The sequence below is a fragment of the Sus scrofa genome, chromosome 7, assembly GCF_054392235.1.
Source record: "Sus scrofa isolate SSC_HxYL_T2T_F1_AM1 chromosome 7, Sscrofa_HxYL_maternal_Yorkshire_Landrace_v2.0, whole genome shotgun sequence".
Classification (NCBI taxonomy): domain Eukaryota; kingdom Metazoa; phylum Chordata; class Mammalia; order Artiodactyla; family Suidae; genus Sus; species Sus scrofa.
Window position 1 is genome coordinate 27,039,770 of NC_139389.1, and position 24,767 is coordinate 27,064,536.

Sequence of the window (24,767 nt, forward strand, 5' to 3'; positions counted from 1 at the left end):
GTCTTCTCCCTGCCCCTAGGAGGTACATCCCCACACTCAGGCCATTTTGTACTTCCAGACACAGGTCTTTTCCCCTGTTTAAAATTATCTGATGGGAGTTCCCATTGTGGTTCAGCCTGTTATGAACCTGACTAGTATCCATGAGGATGCCGGTTTGATCCCTGGCCTCGCACGTTGCCGTGAGCTGGGGCGAGGGGGGGCGGGCACAAGGACAGTTGGGGGTTGTACACAGGAGTGCCCTACTTAACTCTCAGCCTTCGCTCTTGCCACAAAGCCCCTGTTCTTCATCCCCTGCAGTCTAGCCCCCCTCCCATGACTGCCCCCTTCTTGTCGGTCTTGTCCCTGCTCCACTGGCATCAGAAAGGCCTTCCTCTACCATCCAGCCTAACTCAGTTCTCCATAAAGCATCATTCTCTTTCACTTTCTTTGTACATTAGTCCTTTGAAAGCATCTTGTTCATTTCTTTGTCAATGTGTTTGTACTTCTCACTCACCACTGGTACCCCACCAAGGTCAGCCCCATGAGGGTGGAGACATCACCTGTCTTCCCTGCACAGACTCATTCAATAAATGTATATTGAATGAATGGGCTCTACTTGGGCATTTCTGGAAGCCTTCTAAAGTCCTGTGGCCCTGCTTGGCTGCAGTGTCAATTATGTACTCCCCTCTCCTACCATACTGCACCTTCACTGATACAGCTCTCAAGCCCAAGTGAGAGGAGTGGGGACTCCAAGGCTGGGTGCTCAGACTTAGTGCCCCTGAGTTTCTGAAAGCAGAGCCAAAAGTCCTTCCTCCAGCTCTCCAGTCCAATGTCTGTACCAGCTGGAGACCAGAGCATCACCTGGGGCTGGTTATGAGTTTGGCTTTCAAGCCCGTGTTTGGCTCTACATAGGCAGGAATCCTCTCCTCTGCCACTTTCTGCATGACTCTGGAATGTTTCTCAGCCTCTATGTGCCATAGGTTCTTCCTCTGAAAATCAGGGATAATAATTATATCCACTTCATAGAATTGTTGTGAGGATTAAATGAAATAATATGTGTAAGGCCTTTGAAATTGACTAGCCCAAAGGGTATGATGTAATTACTTGCATTTAAAATGAGAATCTTAAATCAAGCAAGAAAATTTAGTAGCTATGTTCCTGCTATTTAGCATATTTATTGAGTTAAAATACGGCATTCAGAAATCTCAAGGTCTTAATATGAGAGTGCTTGGAGAGAGGCCTCCGGACAAAAATACTTAAAAATACGGATCTCCCATTGGCAAAGATGCAAAGAATTTGTTTGACCCTCTCATGTGAAAAACACCATGCTATCAGGGCCAGAATAAATGACTATCTCTAACGGGAAAGGTAAAAGTTACAATGAACTGAACTGCGTTTTAAGTCTATATGTCTGTTTTCTAGCAAAGGTTTGACTGATACAGAAATAACTGTGTGCTACTAAGAATTGACTGCTTTTGTGTTAAGACCTGGCAGCAGGTTAAAAAATAACAGTCCTTTTTAAAAGGAAGAAAGGCATTTTGAATGCTAACAGCATGAACTGCTGGGTTTTGAACGAAAAGGAGGCAAAGCCTGAGGCAATCTCATATGGCTTGGGTTGTTCTTTAAAACTGAGTTCCTGCCATGGCTCAGTGGTTAACGAACCTATCTAGTATCCATGAGCTTGTGGGTTCCATCCCTGGCCTCGATCAGATCCAGCTTTGCCATGAGCTGTGGTTTAGGTCGCAGATGCAGCTCGGATCCTGCGTTTCTATGGCTGTGGTGTAGACCGGCAGCTACAGCTCTGATTCAGCCCCTAGCCCGGGAACCTCCATATGCTGAAGGTGCAGCCCTAAATAGACAGAAGACAATAAAATAAAGTAAAATAAAATAGTTTGTATTCCAAATTTAGGGACCTTTATATAAATGTCTTTTAGTGCAAAGGTTAGTGAAAATATACTCTATAGTAAACAACGAGAAAGTAAAATTTTAACTTTAAAGTGAAGAATTCTAAACCTTATGTGGTGACGTGCAGTTTTCCTAGCGTGAGAAGGGAAATACTATCATGGCATTTTTAAAAATTATTATGGAATTTTTCAAACAAACCTACACAAAAGTAGAGAAAATATAATGAACCACTTGGCCTCAATGATTGTCAACGTGTTATGTTTCATCTCTTCCCTTCCCCACTTTCTTTTTTAACTGGAATATTTAAAGCAAGCCACAGATATCTTTCACTTCATCATAAATACTTCCACATGCTTTCCTAACACAGAGGGACTTTGTTTGCTTATGTAACTAAAATACTATTATCGCACCAAGCAAAATTGTTCATATAATTATTCAATATTTTCATAATATCATTTAGTATGCATACCATATTCAAATTCCTTGATTTTCTCAAAGATGTCTTTTTCCCCCCTTTTTATGGCTGCATCTGCAGCATATGGAAGTTCTCCCAGCCAGAGGTCGAATCAGAGCTGCCGCTTCCAGCCTACGCCACAGCAACTCTAGTTCCTAAGTGCCATCTGTGACCTATGTTGCAGTTAGTGGCAATGCCTGATCCTTAACCCACTGACGGAGGCCAGGAATTGAACCTGCATCCTCAGAGACACTATGTTGGGTTCTTAACCTGCTGAGCCACAAGAGGAACTCCTCAAAGATGTCTTTTTGGCATTGAGTTGTCTGAATCCAGATGCAAATAAAATCCATACTATTAAAGAAAAAATCCTGAACTTGGACATAAACAAAGTGATGACTGTGTGTCCTTTTTTATATTACACTGAAACATTTTCCAACAGGCCTACAAAAGAATTTATCTCATTCTCTAAAGCAGCTTTACCTTGACTTATTATTTTAGGATATTTAGCATATTTTTTAAGGTTGGTGTGAATTTATAGAGAAGTGATAGAGATGCGGATAATTCTTGGTCAATAACAATGGAAACGAATATTGGTGTTACTCCACTGGGAGAGGACTCTTGAAAACTTGGACTTCTGATTTCCCCGGCTTCACCCCATGCTTATTTTGCCGATTTTACTTTGTAAGTGCTTGCTACGTTGCATTATGTAATATACGTTATGTAATAAACCATAATTATGAACAGAACTTTTGGTTCTTACGAATCCTTCTAGTAAATCATCAAGCCTGAGGGTGCTCTTCTGGATCCCCATCACAGCATCTTTGTCTGTGAAGTCTAAGTGACACCCTTCCATGAAGGAAGGGGCCCAATAAAATTGACTTAGCATCAATTAGCTAGTTACCCCCTCTCAGGAATGATGCTATATTGGGACCTCAGAGTTGACCTAGAGGTGGAGAATTCACCAATGGTGGAAGTTTTGGGGTATGGAATTCCTTTTTTTTTTTTTTTTTTTAATGGCCGTACCTGTGGCATATGAAAGTTTCTGGGTTAGGGGTCAGATTGGAGCTGCAGCTGCAGGTCTGCACCACAGCCACAGCAACACTGGATCTGAGCTTGCGGCAATGCCAGATCCGTAACCCACTGAGCAAGGCCAGGGATTGAACCCATGTCCTCATGGACACTATGTCGGATATTTAACCTGCTGAGCCACAGTAGGAACTTCCTGGAAGTCCATTTTTATTGAGCCTTGTGTAACCTCCATCCTTGCCACATGGTTATTTTGTACATGGACCTATTGATCAGGCAGCACAGTGATTGAAATCTACAGAATAGATCAATGTAATGCACATTAGCATGCACTTACCAGAACTGACCTCTGTCAAAATTAAGCTCTTATTCCCCTAGCTGTTGAGAGGCTTGATGACCAAAAGTTCGTAGCTCTCCCTTCAAAGATTGCCCTCTACTAAAGAGAGCTCCCTTGGCTTAAGATTATACCCCCTTCTCAAGGGCTTCTTGCATGTCACAACTGGTCTGCATGGGGTTATAAAGACCTAGTGTCTTTGTCCCAATGATGCTATAGGGCCATTCTAGCTCCTTAGCTCCTTATAAGGTAGACTGAAGTCTTTGCTGTGACTTTGCTTCTTCCTTCACTTCCTCCAGGTGTTGATATGGGAGTACTCCCTATTAACTTCCTTCACATTAATCCCTGTCCTAAAGTCTGCTATTCAGGGGATCACATCTGCAAAAGAGTCCAGTAGAAGTGGAGTCTGAGAAAGTAGCCCCTAAAATGGAGTTTGGGAGCTTTACTAACCACTTGCTGGCTGTCCTCATTACTGGTGGTAGGTGGAAATTATTGATAGTCTTCACCATAGGTGGGAAGGCTATTGTTAAAATTTCCAGCACCGGAGTTCCCATCATGGCTCAGTGGTTAACGAATCCGACTAGGAACCATGAGGTTGTGGGTTCGATCCCTGCCCTTGCTCAGTGGGTTAAGGATCTGGCATTGCCATGAGCTCTGGTGTAGGTTGCAGACGCGGCTCAGATCCTGCGTTGCTGTGGCTGTGGTATAGGCTGGCAGCTACAGCTCCAATTGGACCCCTAGCCTGGGAACTTCCACATGCCTCGGGAGCAGCCCAAGAAATGGCAAAAAGACAAAAAAAAAAAAAAAAAAAAAATTTCCAACATCGGTAAACTGGGGTGAAGAACCAGAACAAGAAAATGCACTGGAGATTCAGCATATGAGTCATTTGACAAATACAGGGGAAATATAATATTTTTAAACAAATGGAATTGAATGACTGTATCTGAAAGCAATTACTCTATTGGGGAAATATAATTAAAAGCTGAGGATAATAAATCAGTGGTTAAAGACTAAGTGTAAAATCCAGAGGACCTCCTTGGAACATAGAGAAACTCTTAGCTCCTACAGCAGGAAGGAAGAAAACGCTGAACACCAGACCCAGCACCTAATTATAAGAGAAGCAGAGCTCTAGAGGAGGTTGAATTCTCAGCACCTACCCGGTGTGTTATGTCAAGTTTGGAGCCATGTTTGGGAAATAATAGAATCCTGAGTTATAGGATGGGGACTATGTGGGCCAGCACACTAAAAAATCCTGACTACTGAGGTTCCTCTGCATTCTCTGGGCCTAGAGAAATGGCTCACTCCTTCCAATCATGAACTGTCCTCAGTAGTGGATGGAATGGTGGCCCCCAAAGGCTCTGTCTACATGTGAATTCCCAGAACCTATTAACTGAGTTGGGAAAAGAGTCTCTGCAGATGTAACTAAGCATCTTGAGATAAGACCATTCTGGATTATCAGGGTGGACCCTAGATCTAATGACAAATGTCCTTATGAGAAACACACAGAAAAAGAAGAGACCACGTGAAGACAGAGACAGAGCTCAGAGTAACACAGTCACAATTCAAGGAATGCCTAGAGTCTAAAGAAACTGGAATAGACATGGAACAGAGTCTCCCCTAGAGCCTCTGGAAAGAGTGGCCTCTGCCAGTACCTTGATTTTATTCTGATTTCGGCCTTCAGAACTATGAGAGAATACATTTGTGGCTTTAAGCTACCTAGTGGTAATTTGTTACAGGAGCTCTCAGAAGCTGATATGTGCCCCCTTACCCAAAGACAATGCAGTGACCTTTGCCTTTCCACATAGTGGGTACTCCCCTCGGAGTACCCAACTTCTCTTCCTGCCCATTAGATCAATAACTATGGTTGTCAAAAAATATTGAGTTGGAGAATTATGGACCTGCTAAGGGAAGAAAGGTATTTATTCCCAAAGAGCTGAAGGATCTGGCCAAGGTGTACCAAGAGCCAGAAAATATACATGGAACTGGATTCTGGGGTTGCTGGATCAAGAGAACAGAGCAGAATACAAGGTGGGAAATGGAATATTTATTGATATGGGAGAATTCTTCTGGCAATCAGGATGAACATGCTGAGAAATCTGAGGAACCATGCGAACATGCTGCCAGAAAGGCTCTGAGAAGCTCGGAGGCAGTGATTGCCAACGTACGCAACGTAGAAACGCCAGATTTGCTGTGGCAGATGCACAATGAAGCCATCAAAAGCCTCAGAGAAGTGGACCCATTGGAGTGGATATACTGGATAAGTCCACTGTGATCCTCATTACTGTGGAGTGCCTTGCGCTTCCTGATAAGGTTTTATAGAGCCCAAATTATTGTTTCTGTAATTTTGTCTTCTAGTTTAGAATAAACTGTGATGTAGCAATCCAACACATATGCTTTTTTTAATATTTTAAAAATTATGGCTAATATACATATAATATCTATTATTTTAACCACATGTAAGTACGGAATTTCACAATGCTGTGTAACCATCGATACTATTTCCAAAATTTTTTCATCTCCCTCCCACCCCCAACATAAACTCTGTTGATGGCAACTCTTCCTTCCCCCATTCCCAGGCCCTGGTAACCTCGATTCTACTTTCTGTTTCTATGACGATGCCTGTTCTAGGTACTTCGTGTAATTGGAAGCACACATTTGTCCTTTTGTGTCTGGCTTATCTCCCTGAGCATAATGTTTTCAAGGTCCATCCTGTTGAAGCATAGATCAAAATTTCATTCCTTTTTATGGATGAATACTATATATATGCCACATTTTATTTAATCCATTTAACAAAATTTAGGTTAGATTTGCTACTAAGTATAAATTCTTTTTGATGCTATTGAAAATAGAATTGCTTTCTTAATTTCCTTTCTGGAATGCTCATTGTTGGTGTATAGAACACAACTGATTTTAGTGTTTTGAGCTTCTACCTTGCAACTTTGCTGAATTAATTATAATTTAATATTTTCTTGTGTATTTTCTTTGGGATATTTGTGGGAATATTTGGGATTTTCTCTATACACGATCATGCCATTTGCAGATAGAGATTGTTTTGTGTCTTTTTTTCCAATTTAGATGACTTTTATTTATTTTTCTTGTTTAATAGCTCTGGTTAGAACTTCCGGTACAATGTGGGATGGCAACAGTGAAAGGAGAATTCTTGTCCTTTCCTGATCTTAGGGAGAAAGCTGTCTGTCATTGTTGAGTAGAATGTCAGCCATGGTTTATCATGGAGGTGAATTCCCTCTAGTTCTAGTTTTCTGAGACTGTTTATCACGAGAGTGTGTTAGATTTTGTCAAATTCCTTTTGTGTGTCAAGTGAGATGATTATGTTTTATTTTTTCCTTTCACCCTATTAATGTATTACATTGATAATTTTTCTTATGTGGGACCAATCTCATCTTCCTGGGATCAATCCCACTTGGTTATGGTGAACGATCCTTTTAATATCTTGTTAAATTAGGTTAGCTAAATTTTGTTGAAGTTTTTGCATTTGCAGTAATAAAAGATACTGGGGAGTTCTTGTTGTGGCTCAGCAGTTAATGAAAACAACTAGCATCCTTAAGGACGTGGGTTCCATCCCTGGCCTTGCTCAGTGGGTTAAGGATCCGGCATTGCCATGAGCTGTGGTATAAGTCACAGACTCAGCTTGGATCCTGCATTGCTGTGGCTCTGGCATAGACCAGAGGCTCTGATTGGACCCCTAGCCTGGGAACTCCATATGCCGCAGGCATGGTCCTAAAAAGACAAGAAAAAAAAGAAAAGATAGTGGGCTGTCATTTTCTTTTCTTGTGATGTCTTTCTCTGGATTTGGCATCTGGGTAGTTAATGCTGGCCTCATAAAATGAGTTAGGAAGTGTTACCTCATGTGATGATGAATTTTATGTATCAGCCTGACTGACTGAGCCATGAAGTTCATAAATATTTGGTCAAACATTATCCTGGGTGTTAACAGTGTGGATGTTTTGGGAAGAGAAAAACATTTAAATTGGTAGACTGAGTAAAGTCGATTACCCACTCTAAAATGGGTGAAGATGAAGATCTGAATAGAGCAAAATGAATGTTTCTTCTCTGAATGAGAGAGAATTCCTTTGCCTGTTTTTGAGCTAGGACATTGGCTGTTTCCAGTCTTGGACCTGAACTGAAACATCGGTCCTTCCTGAGTCTCGAACCCGCTTGCCTGAGGACTGGAACTACACCATTGGTTATGCTGGTTCTCAGGCCTTTGGGCTTAGCCTTAAACTACACAATCAGTTCTCCTGAGCCTCCAGCCTGCCAATTCACCCTTGCAGATTTGGGGACCTGTCAGCCTTCATAATCACACAATCCAGTTCCTTAAAAGAAATAAATAAATGAATGGATGAATAAATACACACACACACACACACACACACGCATGAATAAAGTGTGTGGTGGAGTAGGAGGTGGAGTGAATGACTGTAGATGAAAAGATGAAAGAAGAGCTAGTAACTGTTGAGGCTGAGTACTTGGGGTCATATCCCCTATGTCTCCTAGAGCATCATTTCTTGATCTTGGCACTATTGATGTTTTACTGTATAGGGATTATCCTGTGCATTGGAGCTCAGCAACCTCCCTGGTCTCTACCCACTAGATGCCAGTAGCCCTCTTTCCTCCAGTGTGACAATCAAAATTGTTTCCAGACATTGCCAGGTGTTGGGAGATGGCATTAGAGGCTTCCGAGGGGCAAAGACTTTGGGCTTCAAGGTAATGAGCCTAAAAACTTGTCTGGTCTTGCAGCAGAAGGGATATAAGTTCCATGCAAAAATGTTTTTCACAACTGCTGTGATCTTTTTCATCTTTTGTGCTCTTATTTGGTTTGGGGATTCAGATTTGTTCCCATGGATTGGTTGGTTATATGTGACCTTGCACTTTGCCAACACGCAAGCCCTAATCTGAGTTTAAAAATAAGGGGATGCCTGGCATCGCATGAAGAGTCACTAAGGCCTTACCCTCTAGGGAAAGCATCAAAGAATTCTGGGATACCAATGGCTACGGCTGTCCAGATTGGTGGAACTCCGGTGGTCCATGACCTGCCCCAGAGGCTGGGGTCGGGGTGTGGTGGAGCCTTTGGAATTTTCAAAAGGGCAAAAGCAAATGCATAGCGAAAATAGCAGAAGCACCGAACTCCGGTTGGGTAAACTCCCAGGACAAAGGGTAAAATCTCTGCCTTTAACTCTGAGAAACCAGAAGCCGGCCTAGGAGCTTGAGTGCCCCGCGTTGCCAGGCAACAACAGGCCTCACCGCCCAGGGGCGGCCTCGGGCACCTGGTCCAAGGGAGAGTCGCCGTCTTGGCCGATTGGTCTTGGCTGCTGCCTCACTGCCTCTCTCTGATTTGTGGAGTGGGCCTATCAGCATCTTTGTGCCCTGCCTCACAAGCTTGTTGAGGATCACAACACCGTACTGACAAATTATTTTAAAAGCTTTTGTAGCTGCTGATCCCCCTGGAGCCACTGGGCCTTCCTCCTCCCCAGCCGACCTGGGCACGAGGGGCTCAGACGGTGGCCTCGCGGGTCACCGAGCAACGGCTGCAGCCCTTAGGCTGCTTGGTAGAGACCTTTCCGGAGGGTACAAGGGGCCGGACTGAGGGGCTGGGGTCCCAGAGGCACTGGCAGGGCTTGAGTCGCCCAGAAGGGCCCGGCAGGTGTCACAGAGGCCCCAGCAGAGCCTAGTGACCGGGGCCTCTTCCGTGACTCCTTGAGGTCCGGCGGCCCAAGTGAGTGCGGGGCTGGATTTGACGGGCTGAGGTTGGGGGTGGACCAGGCGCTGTGACAACGGGTCCCCTGCAGAGGAGAGAGAAACAAAAGGGTCAAAGCAGGGGTCCCTGTGCAGCTCAGGATGGCAGCTAAAAATGATGTATTAACTCGGATTTCTTGGTATGGAAATAATAACGAGCATTCCATAGGGTATCTTCCCTTGCAAAATGATTTTCATTTTTTTAACCTGATCTCATCAGATCCTTTCCACAGTCCTCTGAAATGTGGGGTTTATTATTATCATCCTCCTTTAAGGGGGCGATGGTGGTGGTGGCGGTGGGGAGCTTCAAGGCTGGGTGAATGCCAACCAATGCTCTATGAACAGCTCTCCAGTGGTGCCCCTTGGCCTTTCCACAGTTTAACATAATATCTTAAGAATACTGAGTCTTTCAATCCATTTATAGCATATGTCACCATTTATGTAGATCTTCTTTCATATTTAAAAAAAATTTTTTTAGTTTATGGCGTAGAGCTCTTACACATATTTATACCTATTTCATGTTTTATGGTACTGTTGTAAATGGTACTTTGGTTTTGTTTTGTTTGTTTGTTTTAATTTTATGGCTGTATCTGCAGCATATGGAAGTTCTCGGGGATGGAATCTGAGCCACAGCGACTGAAGCAGCAGCAACTGGATTTTTGACCCATACACCACAATGGGAACTCCTAAAAATTACTGTTTTTTTGAACTTTCAATCTCCAGTTGTCACTTATTTGGGTATATTAACAAACAAATTTTAAAATATTTACCCTGTATTCTGTGGCTTTGTTAATAAACTCGTTTATTAGTTCTGCTTACTTTTTGTAGAATCTCTGACATTTTCTTCCCCCCCCACAATTTTACTGAGATATAATTGATATAAAACATAGTATGTTTAAAGTGTATAACATGTTTATTTGAAACACTTATAAATTAAGATATAACTACCTTTGTGTTATCTAACACCATCATCACATCATTGCTATTTATTTTTGTGGTGAGAACCTATACTGCAGCTCACAGCAACACCAGATCCTTAACCCATTGAGAGAGGCCAGGGATTGAACCTGCAACCTCATGGTTACCAGTCAGATTGGTTTCCGCTGCACCACAACGGGAACCCCTCCAACATGATTTCAAGTTTGTCTATTTTTTTAAAAAACCAATTTGACAGTCTTTTTTAATGGGTGTATTTAGACTGTTTATTGAATGTAACTATTAATATTGTTGAACTTGGGTCCACTATTTTATTATTTCTATGTTGTGTCCTATATTTTTACTCTTCTGCTTCATTTTTCCTGCCTTCTTTTGATCTATCCTAATATTTTTTAATATTCTGAGTTAATTTTCCTATTAGCTTTTGGCTGTATCTCTTCATATTATTATTATTTTGGTGGTGGTCTCTGGGTTACAATATACTTACCTTACACTTAAAAACCTACTTAAAGTTAAAAGTTAGCAACTTCAAGTAAAATGTAGAAGCCTTATGACTATATAGGTTGCTGTCCCTATAGTTGTCTTATGTGTTACCTCTTCATACATCATCTTTCTAACAATATTATAATTTTTGCTTCCAACAGTCCTACATATTTTAAAGAACTTGTGAGATATAAAGTAGACTACTAGCTCAACGGAAACGAATCTGACTAGTATCCGTGAGGATGCAGGTTCAATCCCTGGCCTCGCTCAGTGGGTTAAGGATCCTGCGTTGCCCTGAGCTGTGGTGTAGGTCGCAGATGCAGCTCCGATTGGATCCCTAGCCTGGGAACCGACATATGTCATGGGTGCAGCGCTAAAAAACCAAAAAAAAACAAAAAAAACAAAAAAACAAAAACAAAAAAACAGACTACTGTATTTATCCAAATGTTTACCATTTCTCTCGCTCTTTCTTCTAGTCTGTTGCTGTTCCTGAAGTTCCAAATGCCCCTTTGGAATTTCACATCAGCCTGAAAAACTTCCATTAGCTGTTCTTTTGGGGCAGGTTTGTTGGTGACATATTCTGTCAGTTTTCCTTCATCTGAAAATATTTATATTTTGCTTTTCTTTCTGAAGAATGTTTTACTGGTATAGAACTCTGGATTAATTGTTGTTGTTGTTTTTCCCAGCGCTTTACAGATGTTTTCCCCACTGTCTGTTGGCCTCTATGGTTTCTAATGAGAAATTTGCCAACATCTGAAACAGTCTTCCCCTCATTGTGATATTATTTTTTTCTGATTGCTTTCAAGATTTTTTTTCTTCATCTTAGATTTGCAGCAGTTTGATTATGATGTATCTGGGGGTAGTCTTCCTTAAAATTATTCTCTCTGGCATTTGCTGAGCTTCTTGAACCTATAATCTATGTCTTTTCCATATTTGAGACATTTTCAGCCATTTTTTTTCTCTAATTTTTTTTTCCTTTATCAATTCATTTCCCTTCTCTGGGAATTTAGTGACATGAATGTTAGAACTTGAGATATTTCATAGGTCACTGAGTTTCTGCTTTTTTAAAAATTTTTTTTCTCTCTATTATTAAGATTTGATTATTTTTATTTATTGCAGTCTTCAAATTCACTGGCTTTTTTTTTTCTATCATCTATATTTTGCTGTTAAGGCCATGCAATGAAATTTTTATTTCAGATATTGTATTATTTAATTCAGTCACCACATACGGGAGGTGGGAATAAAAGAGAATGAAGTGTCTACAATCACACGTAGGTTTTGTCTTGGGTAATAGGATGGTTGTTGGTACTTCTCACTGAGGTACAGGAACAATGAGGAAAATAATGCATTTGGAGATGTGAATTTGAAGTGCAAGCAGCATATTCAAGTGGTGATGGATGCAATAGGCCTTCGTAGCTCCCTAGAGTTTGCACTCCTGGGTAGAGGTCAGGGTTAGTGATAAAGTTACTGTGATTTAAATCAGTGTTTTTCAAAGTCTAGATTATAATACCTTGTATTATGACATCAAATTTGTGGGTTATAATCAGAATTTCAAAAATGGCCTACTATAAAAAAATCAGCATATTACACATAATAAAAAGTAAATGATATTTAATGACATGCTTTCATGTGTATGCATGTGCATGTATATTAGACTGCGATGTAAATGCATTTCTTGCTGTGATGTTTCAAAATATGTTTGAAAACTTAGTTTAAACCACAATGATGAAGTTTCCCAGACAGTGTATGAATAACAGACTGATGGACCCCTAGCCTGGTTTATAGTAAGCTAACTCTCATGTTCTTAGATGAGTTTTTAAATATGACCCTAATTTTTTGTAATTCTTGTTTTCTACTCTTGTAATATTTATAGCAGATTTTTTTATTGAGCTGATCTACTAAGAGGGAGGGAAATTCCTTAGACTTTATTGGGGATTTATTTTCCCATAATTCTCTAGACTAGCCCCCACTTATTTACATACATAAGTAGCCTTGAAAATGTTTACAGCAAAGCGAGCTACCGGAAACTAATACCCATGTACCGTTGCAGGCTGGAATCTGTTGTGACCAGTGCTCTGGAAGGAACTTTGGATTTGGAGGAAAAAGGTTGGGGGCCGTCTAAAACATAAAAACTATTATCTCATGGGTTCCATCTCGATGTTGATGAAACTCACAGTTTCTGTTCTTCCTTCATGTCTTCTTAGAAAGTCACTCTGTGCTTTGAGAGGAACACTCTGCAGGGCGTGAGCATAGCTGTCATGGCTGCTGCCTCCCCGCTGAGAAACCTGGAGGACGAGGTGCTGTGCTCTATCTGTCTTGACTACTTGAGAGACCCCGTAACCATTGACTGTGGTCATGTCTTCTGCTACCACTGCATCATGAAGGTCTGTGAATCTGCTAGGCAGCCATTGCATTGCTCTCTCTGCAAGACAGCCTTTAAGACAGAGAGTATCCGCCACGTGTGGCAGATGGCCAGCCTAGTGGAGAGCATCTGGAGGATGAAAGCAGATGAGGAGAGACAGCCCAGAGAGGAAAGACAACGTGAACAAAGAGCAGAGGAGCTGTGCGGTCAACATTTGGAGAAGCTGCATTACTACTGCAAGGACGACCAGCAGATACTGTGTGTGATGTGTCGGGAGTCCCGGGAGCACAGGCACCATGCTGCGGTCCTCCTGGAGAAGGCTGCTCAGCCTCATCGGGTGAGAATCTTGCTGGACCCCAGCTCTGCTCTTGTAGCCAAAAAAGGTCTGTGGTACTTTCAGGATAAGGTCCAAATTTTTAAAATAAACACTTTATTAAGGTATGATTGACACGTAAAGAGCTGTTCATATTTACTGTATACAACTCAGTGAGTTTGGGGATTAGTATTAACCCGTGAAACCATCACTGCCATCAAGGCCACAGGCACATCCATCACCTCGAAAAGTTTCCCCCCACCTGCTTTATAATTATTATTAGTGTGTGTGTGTGTGAGAGAGAGAGAGAGAGAGAGATAAGAACACTTACATAAGATCTATCCTGTTAGCAGATTTTAATTATGTAATACAGTATTGCTGTCTATAAGCTGTAGAGTAGGTCTTCAGAACTTATTTATCTTGCATAACTGAAACTATTACCCTTTGACCATCATTTCCCCCTTTCCCTTGCCTCCAGCTGCTGGCAACCACCATTCTGCTCTCTGCTTCTGCATGTTTGACTATTTTTAGATTCCTCATATAAGGGAGATGAATACACTATTTGTCTTTTGTGTCTGGCACATTTCACTTGGCATACCTCCAGGTCCGTCTATGAAGTCGCAAATGGCAGGATTTCCTTCTTCGTTAAGGCTGAGTGATATTTCATTGGATGTATATACCACATTGTTTTTTTTTTCCATTCACCCATTGGACATTTAGGTTGTTTCCATGTCTTGGCTACTGAGGATAATGCTGCAGTGAACATGCGAGTGCAGGTATCTCTGAGATCCTGATTTCAATTCCTTTGGATAAATACTTAGAAGTGGGATTGTTCGATCCTATGGAAGTTCTATTTTTAATTTTTTGAGAAACATCCAAAGAGTTTTCCATAATGACTGTGCTGTTTCCATTCCTGTCAATAGTACACCCAGGGTTTCCTTTGCTTCACATCTTCACCAATATTTGTTATCTTTCCTTTTTTAAAAAATAATAGCCATTCTAACAGTGTAAGGTGAAGGTCCAGATACTTAAGCATGGAAAATTCTTATCAACGTATTATCCTTTGAATTTAGATAATAAAACTGGTTTGTTTTCAGGGTTCCCTGGTGGCTCAGCAGGTTAAAGACTCAGTGTGTCACTGCTGTGACTTGGGTTGCTGCCGTGGCATGGGTTCAGTCCCTGGCCCCAGAACTTCTGCATGCCATGGGCACAGCCCAAAAGGAAAAGAGAGAAAGAAAACTGGTTTATTTTCATATCGTTTATAAGAGCAAGTCTCACCCGCTGCCTTGATGTTTTAGTTTGAGGCATTTGACCAGGTCTCAGGCAGCAGCCTAGAATACCAGCACTCTTTTTTTTTTTCCGTCTTTTGTAGGGCCACACCCATGGCATATGGAGGTCCCCAGGCTAGGGGTCGAATCGGAGCTATAGCCACTGGCCTACACCACAGCCACAGCAATGCCAGAACCGAGCCGCATCTGCAGCCTACACCACAGCTCATGGCAACACCCGATCCTTAACCCACTGAGTGAGGCCATTGATACTAGTCAGATTCGTTTTTGCTGAGCCATGATGAGAACTCCTAGAATACTAGCACTCTTGGTAGTCCTCTTGATATATAGCTTCAAATTGTGTGTTTTTAGCATAAAAATGTTGTAAAAATATTTTTGAGAATATTGCATCTTGTATAAATTTTCTTTCAGAATTTAATCTCAGGGAAAAATTTTTTTTTCTGACATGCTAGTATATTTCCTCCTGCAAGCTAAAGAATTATGTGATTCATTGTTTTCCTCTTCTCCTTGGTTGCCAGGAATCTTAAAACCAATTTAGTCATTCTCTCAATGATTGGAGTTAATAGATATACTTTGCCCTTCACTTTTCGTGTTGATTTTCTTTATTTCTCTGTTATCAATTAAATTTAAAATAAGTTGTCTATATTTGCAGTAGAAAGAGACAATGTAAATATAAATAAAAACTCTACTATAGGAGTTTCTGCTGTGGCACAGTGGGATTGAGGGCATCTTTGCAGTGCCAGGATGCAGATTTGATGCCCAGCCTGGCACAGTGGGTTAAAGGACCTGGCGTTGCTGTAGCTGTGGTGTAGGTCGCAACTGTGGCTTGGATCTGATCCCTGGCCAGGGAACACCATATGCCAAGGGCAGCAAAAAAGAAACAAAAGGAAAATGATTAGGTCAAACACTGATTTCACTGATTTTTGATCTCTGTTATTGAGGGCATTTTCGTTTTCATCTTGAGATTATTCATGTTTATTTCCACAGGGTAAAATTCTGAATCATCTGAAGGTCCTGAAGGGAGACAGGGACAGGATTCAGAATCTTCAGTCTACAGGAGAAGATGAGATTCAGGCCCTGCTGGTAAGAGAAGTCTCAAGTGAATTTTCTATGTACACGGGGGTGGGGGGGTGGGGGGGTAGGGGGGAGTGTGTGTATGGGCTGGGACTCGGGGCGGTGGGGGGGGGCTGCGCAGGGATATTGAAGGATGGGGAGAGGGAAGGTGTGATGGATGGGATCCTTGTTCTGAATTCATCCCCAGATCTCACAAATGTTCTGGTGTTTCCTAGCCTGTCAGAAGAAATCATCTTTCTCTTTGTGCCTTTAGGCAAAATTCCAGAACCACAAGCAAGACATAGCATCCGTGTTTGAGCAAGGCCATCGGTTCCTGAGAGAAAGGGAGCAGTACCTGTTGGAGTGTCTGGAGGGGATGGAGCAAGAGCTCACTGAAGGGAGGAACAGCCATGTCACCAAGAGCTCTGAGGAGGTCGTCCGGCTTGGGACCCTGATTACTGAGTTAGAGAATAAGGCTCGGCAGCCAGCACTTGAACTTCTGCAGGTGAGGGACCAACTAAATGGTGCCTGAGTCCTCTGGCTCCAGGCTACAGTGTGGCCCCTCCATTAGCATGAGATAGGGACAAGGAGTCAGGAGAGACAAGGTTTTATTTTCATGTATTGAATTCCTTGATAAGTTAATCAGTAAACCAATAGGCTTTAAGTCCCAAATTGCAATGGGCCAGGGATTGTAATATGCACAGATCACACAATGAAGTAGAAGGAGCTATACATTTATAATCACGAGAAATAACTGAGTGTTAAATCTTGCGTTCAGACTGAAACCACAGGAACTCCGGAAAAGGCTAGGGTTTAATCAGGGAAGCTTTCACAAAATTAGCGGCCCGTAAGGGTAGCCTTGAAGAAAATGTAAAGATTTGAATTAGCAAGAAGGAGGAATTGAACATTCTCTTTGGTGGAGGTGCATTGGTTAAAATGAAGTAAATGAATGTGATAATAAGCTTAACGAGTATGATAGTAAAAAGATGGGTGAAGGTGCTGAGGAAGATGGTTTGGAAGACGTGAAGGTGACATAGAGTGAAAGGGGCTACCTTTCTGGAGGCGTCAGCCTAAGTGAGGAAGATGTTTAAGGGAAGATGAGGTAGGGAAGATGAGGCCAGCCGAGTAGAGGCCTCCCAAGCCAGGCTGAGACTTCAGTCTTATCTTGATAGACAATAAGATTCTTAACAGATTAAGGAAGGCCCCTGGGAGTTCCCAATGTGGTACAATGGGTTAAGAATCCCACTGCAGTTCCTTGGGTTGCTTCGGAGGTACGGGTTTGATCCCCAGCCTGGCACAGTAGGTTAAAGGATTTGGCATTGCCACAGCTGCAGCGTAAGTCACAGCTGTGGCTTGGATTCACTCTCTGGCCTGAGAACTTCCATATGCTGTGAGTGCAGCCATTAAAAAAGAAAGAAGAAGAAAAGAAAAGGAAGGGTCCTGGAGGGACTAGTCTAGAACTCAAATGGAGAAAAAGAAGGGGAAACATATGCCCTCATAAATGGATATTACAGGGGAGCACAGAATAGGACTAGGCCCTGTACAGAATAATTCTCTGTATGGTCTCCCCTGTTCCCCAACAAGCCCATTGTAGGGAATGGTGTTGGCTCCTGGGAACCTTGTTTCTATGACAATCTGTGTTCTCTTCCTTTCCAGGACCCAAGTGACATAATAAACAGGTAAGCGTTGCCTTTTTTTTTTTTTTTTTTTAATCACTTAGGTGTCCCTTTGTTTTTTCTTTCTGTCACCTTTTTGAAATTTGGCAAGGGTGGGAAAGGGATTCTTGGGAGGAAGAGAGGTTCTTTTAGAATGGATAAGTTGAAAGATATTCCATGGAATGGGGGAAGGAGTTCTGGAAAAATTATTGTCATGGAACTTAGGATGGTAATAGGATAGGGAGAAGGGAAATGGGAAGAGATTATGGGAGGGTATTAGAGAAAATTTAGCATATGTGTTTGTTTATCAAACTCAATTTCTTTTTGTTCTTTCTATTCCTACTTGGTTCCCTGCCGCCTCTCCTGGCACAGCTTCCCTCATATGCTGTACAGCACGCTTCATCATTACATTGTCCTCCTGCTCCGTAGTGATGGTTTCCTGCTCTCTGCCTGACCATAAGAAGTGGACTCCTGGAGTTCACGTCGTGGTGCAGCGGAAACAAAGCCGACTAGGAACCATGAGGTTGCAGGTTCGATCCCTGGCCTCTCTCAGTGGCTTTAGGATCCGGCGTTGCTGTGAGCTGTGGTGTAGGTTGCAGACATGGCTTGAATCTGGTGTTGCTGTGGCTCTGATGTAGGCCAGCAGCTATAGCTCTGATTAGACCCCTCGCCTGGGAACCGCCATATGCTGCGGATACAGTCCTAAAAAGACAAAAGACAAAAAAAAAAAAAAAAAAGAAGAAGAAGAAGTGGACTCTCATATGGGTCATAGGGATAATGGTTTCTGTGATAGTTTGACAGGAATTATACCTGCCTAATACCAGAAGCTTTGAACAGAGATACAAGGCAGGTATGTTACTAAAAACACAGTTCATCCCAGAGACATCCAGGATTATTGGCCTATACTTAACATTTACTGTGGAGCAGGAGCAGTTACTGGGTAGAAAGGAGGGTGATGAGACTCTGGCTGGGGAGACTAGACAGAGACAATTACAGATGAGTAGTTATTCAGTTAAGGAGAGTGATGCCAAATGGGTGGTACTTCTTGCCCCAGAGTAATGTGTCTAATGTTAGTAAAATTATTCTAGTGTTTTTTTTGATTAGTGTCTGCATGCTATTTAACTTTTTACCCTTTAACTCTCAACCTTTCTGTGTTCTGCTGTGTTTTTGTTTTCTTTCTTTCTTTCTTTTTTTTTGCATTGGTTTGGTGGTTTTTCTTTTTTCTTAGGGCCACATCCAAGACATATGGAGGTTCCCAGGCTAGGGGTCGAATCGAAGCTACAGCTGCCGGCCTACACCACAGCCACAGCAACTCCAGATCCGAGCCACCTCTGCGACCTACACCACAGCTCACAGCAATGCTGGATCCTTAACCCACTGGGTGAGGCCAGGGATTGAACCCATAACCTCATGGTTCCTAGTCAGATTTATTTCCGCTGAATCACAACAGGAAGTCCGGGGCAGTTTTTTGTTGTTGTTGTTTTTTTGTTTTGTTTTTTTGTCTTTTGTCTTTTTAGGGCCATAAATTTTTGTTTTCTTTTTAAATAAATTCATTCTGACACTTTTAAATTGGAATGTTTACTATTTATAGTGCCTGGAAAATCACCATTTTCACTTATAGTTTTTTTTTTTTTTTTTGTCTTTTTGTCTTTTTTGTTGTTGTTGTTGTTGTTGCTATTTCTTGGGCCGCTTCTGTGGCATATGGAGGTTCCCAGGCTAGGGGTCGAATCGGAGCTGTAGCCACCGGCCTACGCCAGAGCCACAGCAACGCGGGATCCGAGCTGCGTCTGCAACCTACACCACAGCTCACGGCAACGCCGGATCCTTAACCCACTGAGCAAGGGCAAGGGCGGGGACCGAACCCACAACCTCATGGTTCCTAGTCGGATTCGTTAACCACTGCGCCACGACGGGAACTCCTCACTTATAGTTTTAAAAGTATTTGCATGGTTTGCCTAATAATCTCCTTAATTTCTTTGTATCTGAATATATTTGTTTGTTTTGTGTATTTCTACTTTTGACTCCTCTACTTGCCTCTCTCTTCTTTTTTTCTATTTTAAATAATTTTTTTTGTTTTTGTATGTATATGAGCCCTGCTTTTGTCATATGCCATAATTTCTATGATATTTTCATTGTTTTCTAGATATTTTGTTTGAATTTGCTTTGCTATTTAACATAAAATTTGTTTAAGAAAGAGGATATCTGGAAGTTCTCATTGTGGCTTAGTGGGTTAAGAACCCCAGAAGTGTCCATGAGGATGTGGGTTCAATCCCTGGCCTCGCTCAATGGGTTAAGGATCCAGCACTGTCACAAGCTGCAGTGAGATGTGACTCAGATCCGGCGTTGCTGTGGCTGTGGTACAGGCTGGCAGCTGCAGCTCCAATTTGACCCTAGCCTGGGAACTTCCATATGCTGCAAGTGAGGCCCTAAAAAGAGAAAGAAAGAGAGAAAGAGAGAAAGAAAGAAAGGAAGGAAGGAAGGAAGGAAGGAAGAAAGGAAGGAAGAGGATATCTGTTAGTGATGCTGGTGGTTTTTTCCTAGTAATCGTATGTTTTGTAGTTTTTAAATCTTGTGATCAGACAAGTTTGTTGCTATTCCTACCATTTGGGACATTATTGATGCTTTTTGTGTTGTATGCTGTAAATTCTTGGATAATTCCAAACACTTGAAAAGGAAGGTACATTCTCTGTGTTCTTGGAATAAGATTTGATATAGCTCTATGAGGTTTTCCTTAGTAATTTTGTCATTTAGATATTTTGTATTGGTACTTATTTTTTGACTTTTTTATGGCCACACATGTGGCACATGGAAGTTCCCGGACCAGTGATTGAATCCAAGCCACCTACACTGCAGATAGGACAACATCACCCACTGTGATCGGGCTAAAGATCCAACTCACACCTCTGCAGCTACTCTGCACTCAGATTCTTAACCCTCTGCCCTACAGTGGGAACTCATTTTTTGACCTCTTGATATGTTATGAACTAAAGAAATCACTCAAAGATTCTTATTAGCAATGAGTTTTTGCCTATTTTTCTTTATTCTTATAGTTTTTGCTTTTTATATTTTGATGCTTTTTTTCTATATGACCATTAAAGGAGAGTTACATCTTAATTATGGATTATAATCTTAGTAACTAAAATATCCTCTGTTGTCTAACTTAATTTTTTTGCCTTGAATTCAGTCCTGTTTGATAAAAAGATCAAGACCTCAGATGGTTTCATTTTGTATTTACCTCATAAATCTCTGTCCAGCTGTACTTTAATTTTAAATTTAAAGCTTTTTAGGAGTTCCCGTCATGGTTCAATGGAAGTGAATTTGACTAGTATCCATGAGGAAGCAAGTTCGATCCCTGGCCTCGCTCAGTGGGTTAAGGATCCAGTGTTGCCGTGAGCTGTGGTGTAGATCACAGAAGCAGCTCGGATCCTGCGTTGCTATGGCTGTGGTGTAGTCCCACAGCTACAGCTCCAATTGGACCCCTAGCCTGGGAACCTCCATATGCCTCGGGTATAGCCCTAAAAAAATTTTAAGCTTTTTAAAAATATATATTCATAGCTTAATTTTAATTTGTTTGGTTTATATGCTCAGGTAATTTCTTCAGGTGTCATAGTATTAGTAGCATGTTTCGAAGACTTTCAAAGGGAGAAAATGGCTTGCTTTCTTTTTTAGCATTGCTATAAATGATATATTGGTGGGTAGAGAATCCTGGGACCATGGCCCTTTCTTCAGAACTCTGTTAATCTACTCTTTAACCCTAATGTTGAAACTGACCCTTGAAAATGCAGCTTTTACTCTCCATCCCTTTGGTCCTTTGTTGGGTATTTGTGTCTGTGCAGTTGGTGAGGGTGGAAATCACCCCTTTCTTTCACTAGTTCTCACTGTGACTTCATCATCTCTAGATATCCCCGGAAGAAGTTCTGGATTGAAAAGCCTATCAGTCCTGCAATCAAAAAGCGGGCAGAAGAATTTTCAGATAAACTTCTTTCTCTAGAGAAAGGACTCAGAGGATTCCATGGTAAAGGAGGGGGTTTCTGAGCCTGGAAAGCCTTTCTTTCCCTATAATGTTTCCTTGGTTTTGATTGTGGCCATGGCTTCTCAGAATTCCTGGCTCTTGTACGTGTCATTCACACTAAACAGGGACATTGGGGAGGGACTCTTAAGTCCAATCCAGGGAGTCTTTCCACGTGATAGTCTAAAACTGTTATCAAGAGTAAAATAGAATCATGGTCAGTAGGCCTCAGGGTTGTTAAAAAGATATTTCATATCAAAAAGAGAGGTAGGAGTTCCCGTCGTGGCACAGTGGTTAACGAATCCGACTAGGAACCATGAGGTTGCGGGTTCGGTCCCTGCCCTTGCTCAGTGGGTTAAGGATCCGGCGTTGCCGTGAGCTGTGGTATAGGTTGCAGACGCAGCTCGGATCCCGCGTTGCTGTGGCTCTGGCGTAGGCCGGTGGCTACAGCTCCGATTCGACCCCTAGCCTGGGAACCTCCATATGCAGTGGGAGCGGCCCAAAGAAATAGAAAAAAAAAAAAAGAGAGAGGTAAAAGACTGTCGGGAGGCTATGGAAAACAGCATGGCATTTCCTCAAAAAATTAAAAATGTAATTACTGTATAATCTGGCATTCCCACTTCCCAAAGAATTGAAAGCAGAATCTCAAAGAGATATTTGCACATTCATGTTCATAGCAGCAGTATGCACAATAACCAGCAAGTAGAAGCAACCCAAATGTCCATCAGTGGATGAATGGATACACAAAATGGGGCATAGACAGTGGAATATTATTCAGCCTAAGAAGGAAGGAAATTCTGACACATATATTACAATATGGATGAACCTTGAGGACATTATGCTAAGTGGAATGAGCCAGTCACAGAGACAAATACTGTATGATCCCATTTGTATGAGGCCTCTAAAGTAGTCAAATCCATAGGAATGAAAAGTAGAACAGTGGTTGCCAGGGGTTGGAAGGAGTGGGAAAATGAGGGCCTGTTGTTTAATGGGTATAGAGTTTCAGGCTTTGTTGGGGGTTTTTTTGCTTTTTTTTTTTTTAGGGCCACACCCATGGCATATGGAGGTTCAAAGTCTAGGGGTCGAATCAGAGCTGCAGCTGCCAGCCTACACCACAGCCTCATCTGCTACCTACTCCACAGCTCATGGCAACATTGGATCTTTAACTCACTGAGCAGAGCCAAGGATAGAACCCACATCCTCATGGATACTGGTCAGATTCATTTCCACTGAGCCACCATGGGAACTCCCTAGAGTTTCAGTTTTGAAGAATGGAAAAGTTCTGGAAATTTTTTGCACAATAGCATAAACATACTTAACATTAAAATATGGTACACCTAAAAACTGTAAAGGTAGTAACTGTGGGGTTTTTTTTTTTTTTACCACAATTAAAAACTTTTAAAGTTTTTTAAATCCTGGGAGAATTAATCTAAAAGAGGTATCTTTGAGAGTGGAAAGAAATAGTGTGATTTAGGACTAGAAGTTTAGGACTTAGTTTAAAAACAGGAAATATGCCCAAAGGTACTCTGTAATGAAGCACCACATGGGCTCAGCAGATGCTGGCCTGGATACCTCCTTCAGACCGGATAACCTAGTAGGTCTAAACCTACTTTAGACGTGAAACAACTTCAGACTGGATAACTCTGGGTGGCTCCTGAACTGATTTCTTTATTTCGCTCGAGCTTTTGTGGTACCCTGTCATCTTTTAAAGTTATATTAGCCAACAGTGAGAGAATTTGACCCAGAAGATGTGGTTAGCAGAACTGCTTACTGGCTTTTTCTTCTTTTACTCTAGGAAAATTGATGAGGGATCTGGAATATAAGACAAGTGAGTATCTGGAGAGGACAGTGGCTGAAGCTTGCTTCAGAGTAAAGTCTTCAAACTGCAGCTTTCCTGTGAGGCTCCGTTAGTTCTGGGTCAGGAAGACTGTGACTATTTTTTTTTTCAAATTCCTTATCCCAAGAATTCAAATTTCAAAACCACAAACCTTTCCCCAGATTTCCCCAGCTGCAGTGATCCCTGTCCTTATCTTTTTTTCCTCTGAAGTCTCAATCACACTGTCTGTGCCCTTGAATTTTCCCTCTGCGTTCTCTATTTTCTAGACATGGTTGCTAATAGTATGAGCATGAGATCAAAAGCAGTCTCTGTGCTGGTCCCCTGAGGAGTCTCCCACCCTTGGCATTAAAGCCCCCAGAACCTGGAATAAATCTCATTTGATGGCTTTTGTGATGCCACAGCTTTGTCTCCTTGTCCCCACAGTGAGGATCAGCCTGAATTCCCAGACAGCCAATGGCTACCTCTCAGTGTCTCCGAATGGAAAGAGTATGGTATTCACTGGCTTGTGGATGAACAAATACCAACACGGGCAGCGATTTGACCCGGAGCCTGGTGTGCTGGGCAGTAAGGGCTTCACGTGGGGCAAAGTGTATTGGGAAGTGAAAGTGGATAGGATATGGTGGGGGGCAGAGGAGGAAGAAGAAGCGATGAAGTACAGGGGTGAAACCAGAGGTGTGTTTGGCAATAGCTATGTTGGTGGATTCATAGGCATCACTGATGGGTATAGTTCTCCTGGATACAGAGATGAGAATGAGGAGCTGGAGGAGGAATGGTCTCAGGAAAATGGAATATGGCCAAAATTCTGCCTGGTGGGAGTGGCAAGAGAGTCCGTGGTGAGACGAGGATTTCTCAGCTTCACCCCCGAGGAGGGATTCTGGACTCTGCAGCTGTCTTCAGCTGGGGTCTGTATATGTACCAGCCTGGAGCCTTTCCAGATCCTGTCCTACTGTCCGAGGCAGATTGGCGTTGCTCTGGATTATGATGGTGGGAAGGTAGCCTTTACCAATGCCAGAACTCACGAGTTTATCTATGAGTTCTCCTCTTCCTTCAGTGGGAGAATTTTCCCTTTCCTGTGGCTTAACTGCATGAGATCCAGACTTACGCTGAGACCCTGAGAGAAGACCTCATGGGCACAGCCCGAGGTTTCTTCCTTTATCCTTTGTTCCTTTACATCATGCCCAGCTCTCTACCTCAGCTAGATGGTCCTGCTGGGTTGCTAAAGGCACTTCGGTGACTGGAGCATTATGGTAGCATCAGGAGTCTCTTATCCTCACTGCTTTGTCTCTAAAATGGAAATAGTAATATATGATCTGCTTTCTCTGCGGGGGAATGGTTGAAATGTCTTTAAAGTACTTATTAAACCGTGTGTTATTACTAA

The 24,767-nt window shown here is 42.2% G+C and overlaps 1 protein-coding gene across 10 annotated transcripts in view; it reads left to right on the plus strand.

Moving 5' to 3' along the window:
* Positions 1 to 24,767, plus strand: part of LOC100154127 (tripartite motif-containing protein 26) — a 25,800-nt gene extending 1,033 nt beyond the window's left edge. The window contains exons 1-9 of one of the 10 annotated variants that reach the window (XR_014809852.1): positions 8,952 to 9,116; positions 11,348 to 11,433; positions 12,922 to 12,977; positions 13,076 to 13,570; positions 15,823 to 15,918; positions 16,163 to 16,393; positions 21,416 to 21,558; positions 23,348 to 23,380; positions 23,813 to 24,767. Coding sequence is in view for 2 of the 10 variants with exons in the window: in XM_013977563.3 (XP_013833017.3) it covers positions 13,130 to 13,570; positions 15,823 to 15,918; positions 16,163 to 16,393; positions 17,545 to 17,567; positions 21,443 to 21,558; positions 23,348 to 23,380; positions 23,813 to 24,504 (1,632 nt within the window). In the remaining 8 variants the exon portion in view is untranslated. Of the gene's footprint in view, positions 1 to 8,941; positions 9,433 to 11,347; positions 11,434 to 12,921; positions 12,978 to 13,075; positions 13,571 to 15,822; positions 15,919 to 16,162; positions 16,413 to 17,544; positions 17,568 to 21,415; positions 21,559 to 23,347; positions 23,381 to 23,812 lie in introns of those variants that run through there. The other 9 variants (XM_084967754.1, XR_014809848.1, XR_014809846.1 and 6 more) reach the window with 9 other exon arrangements.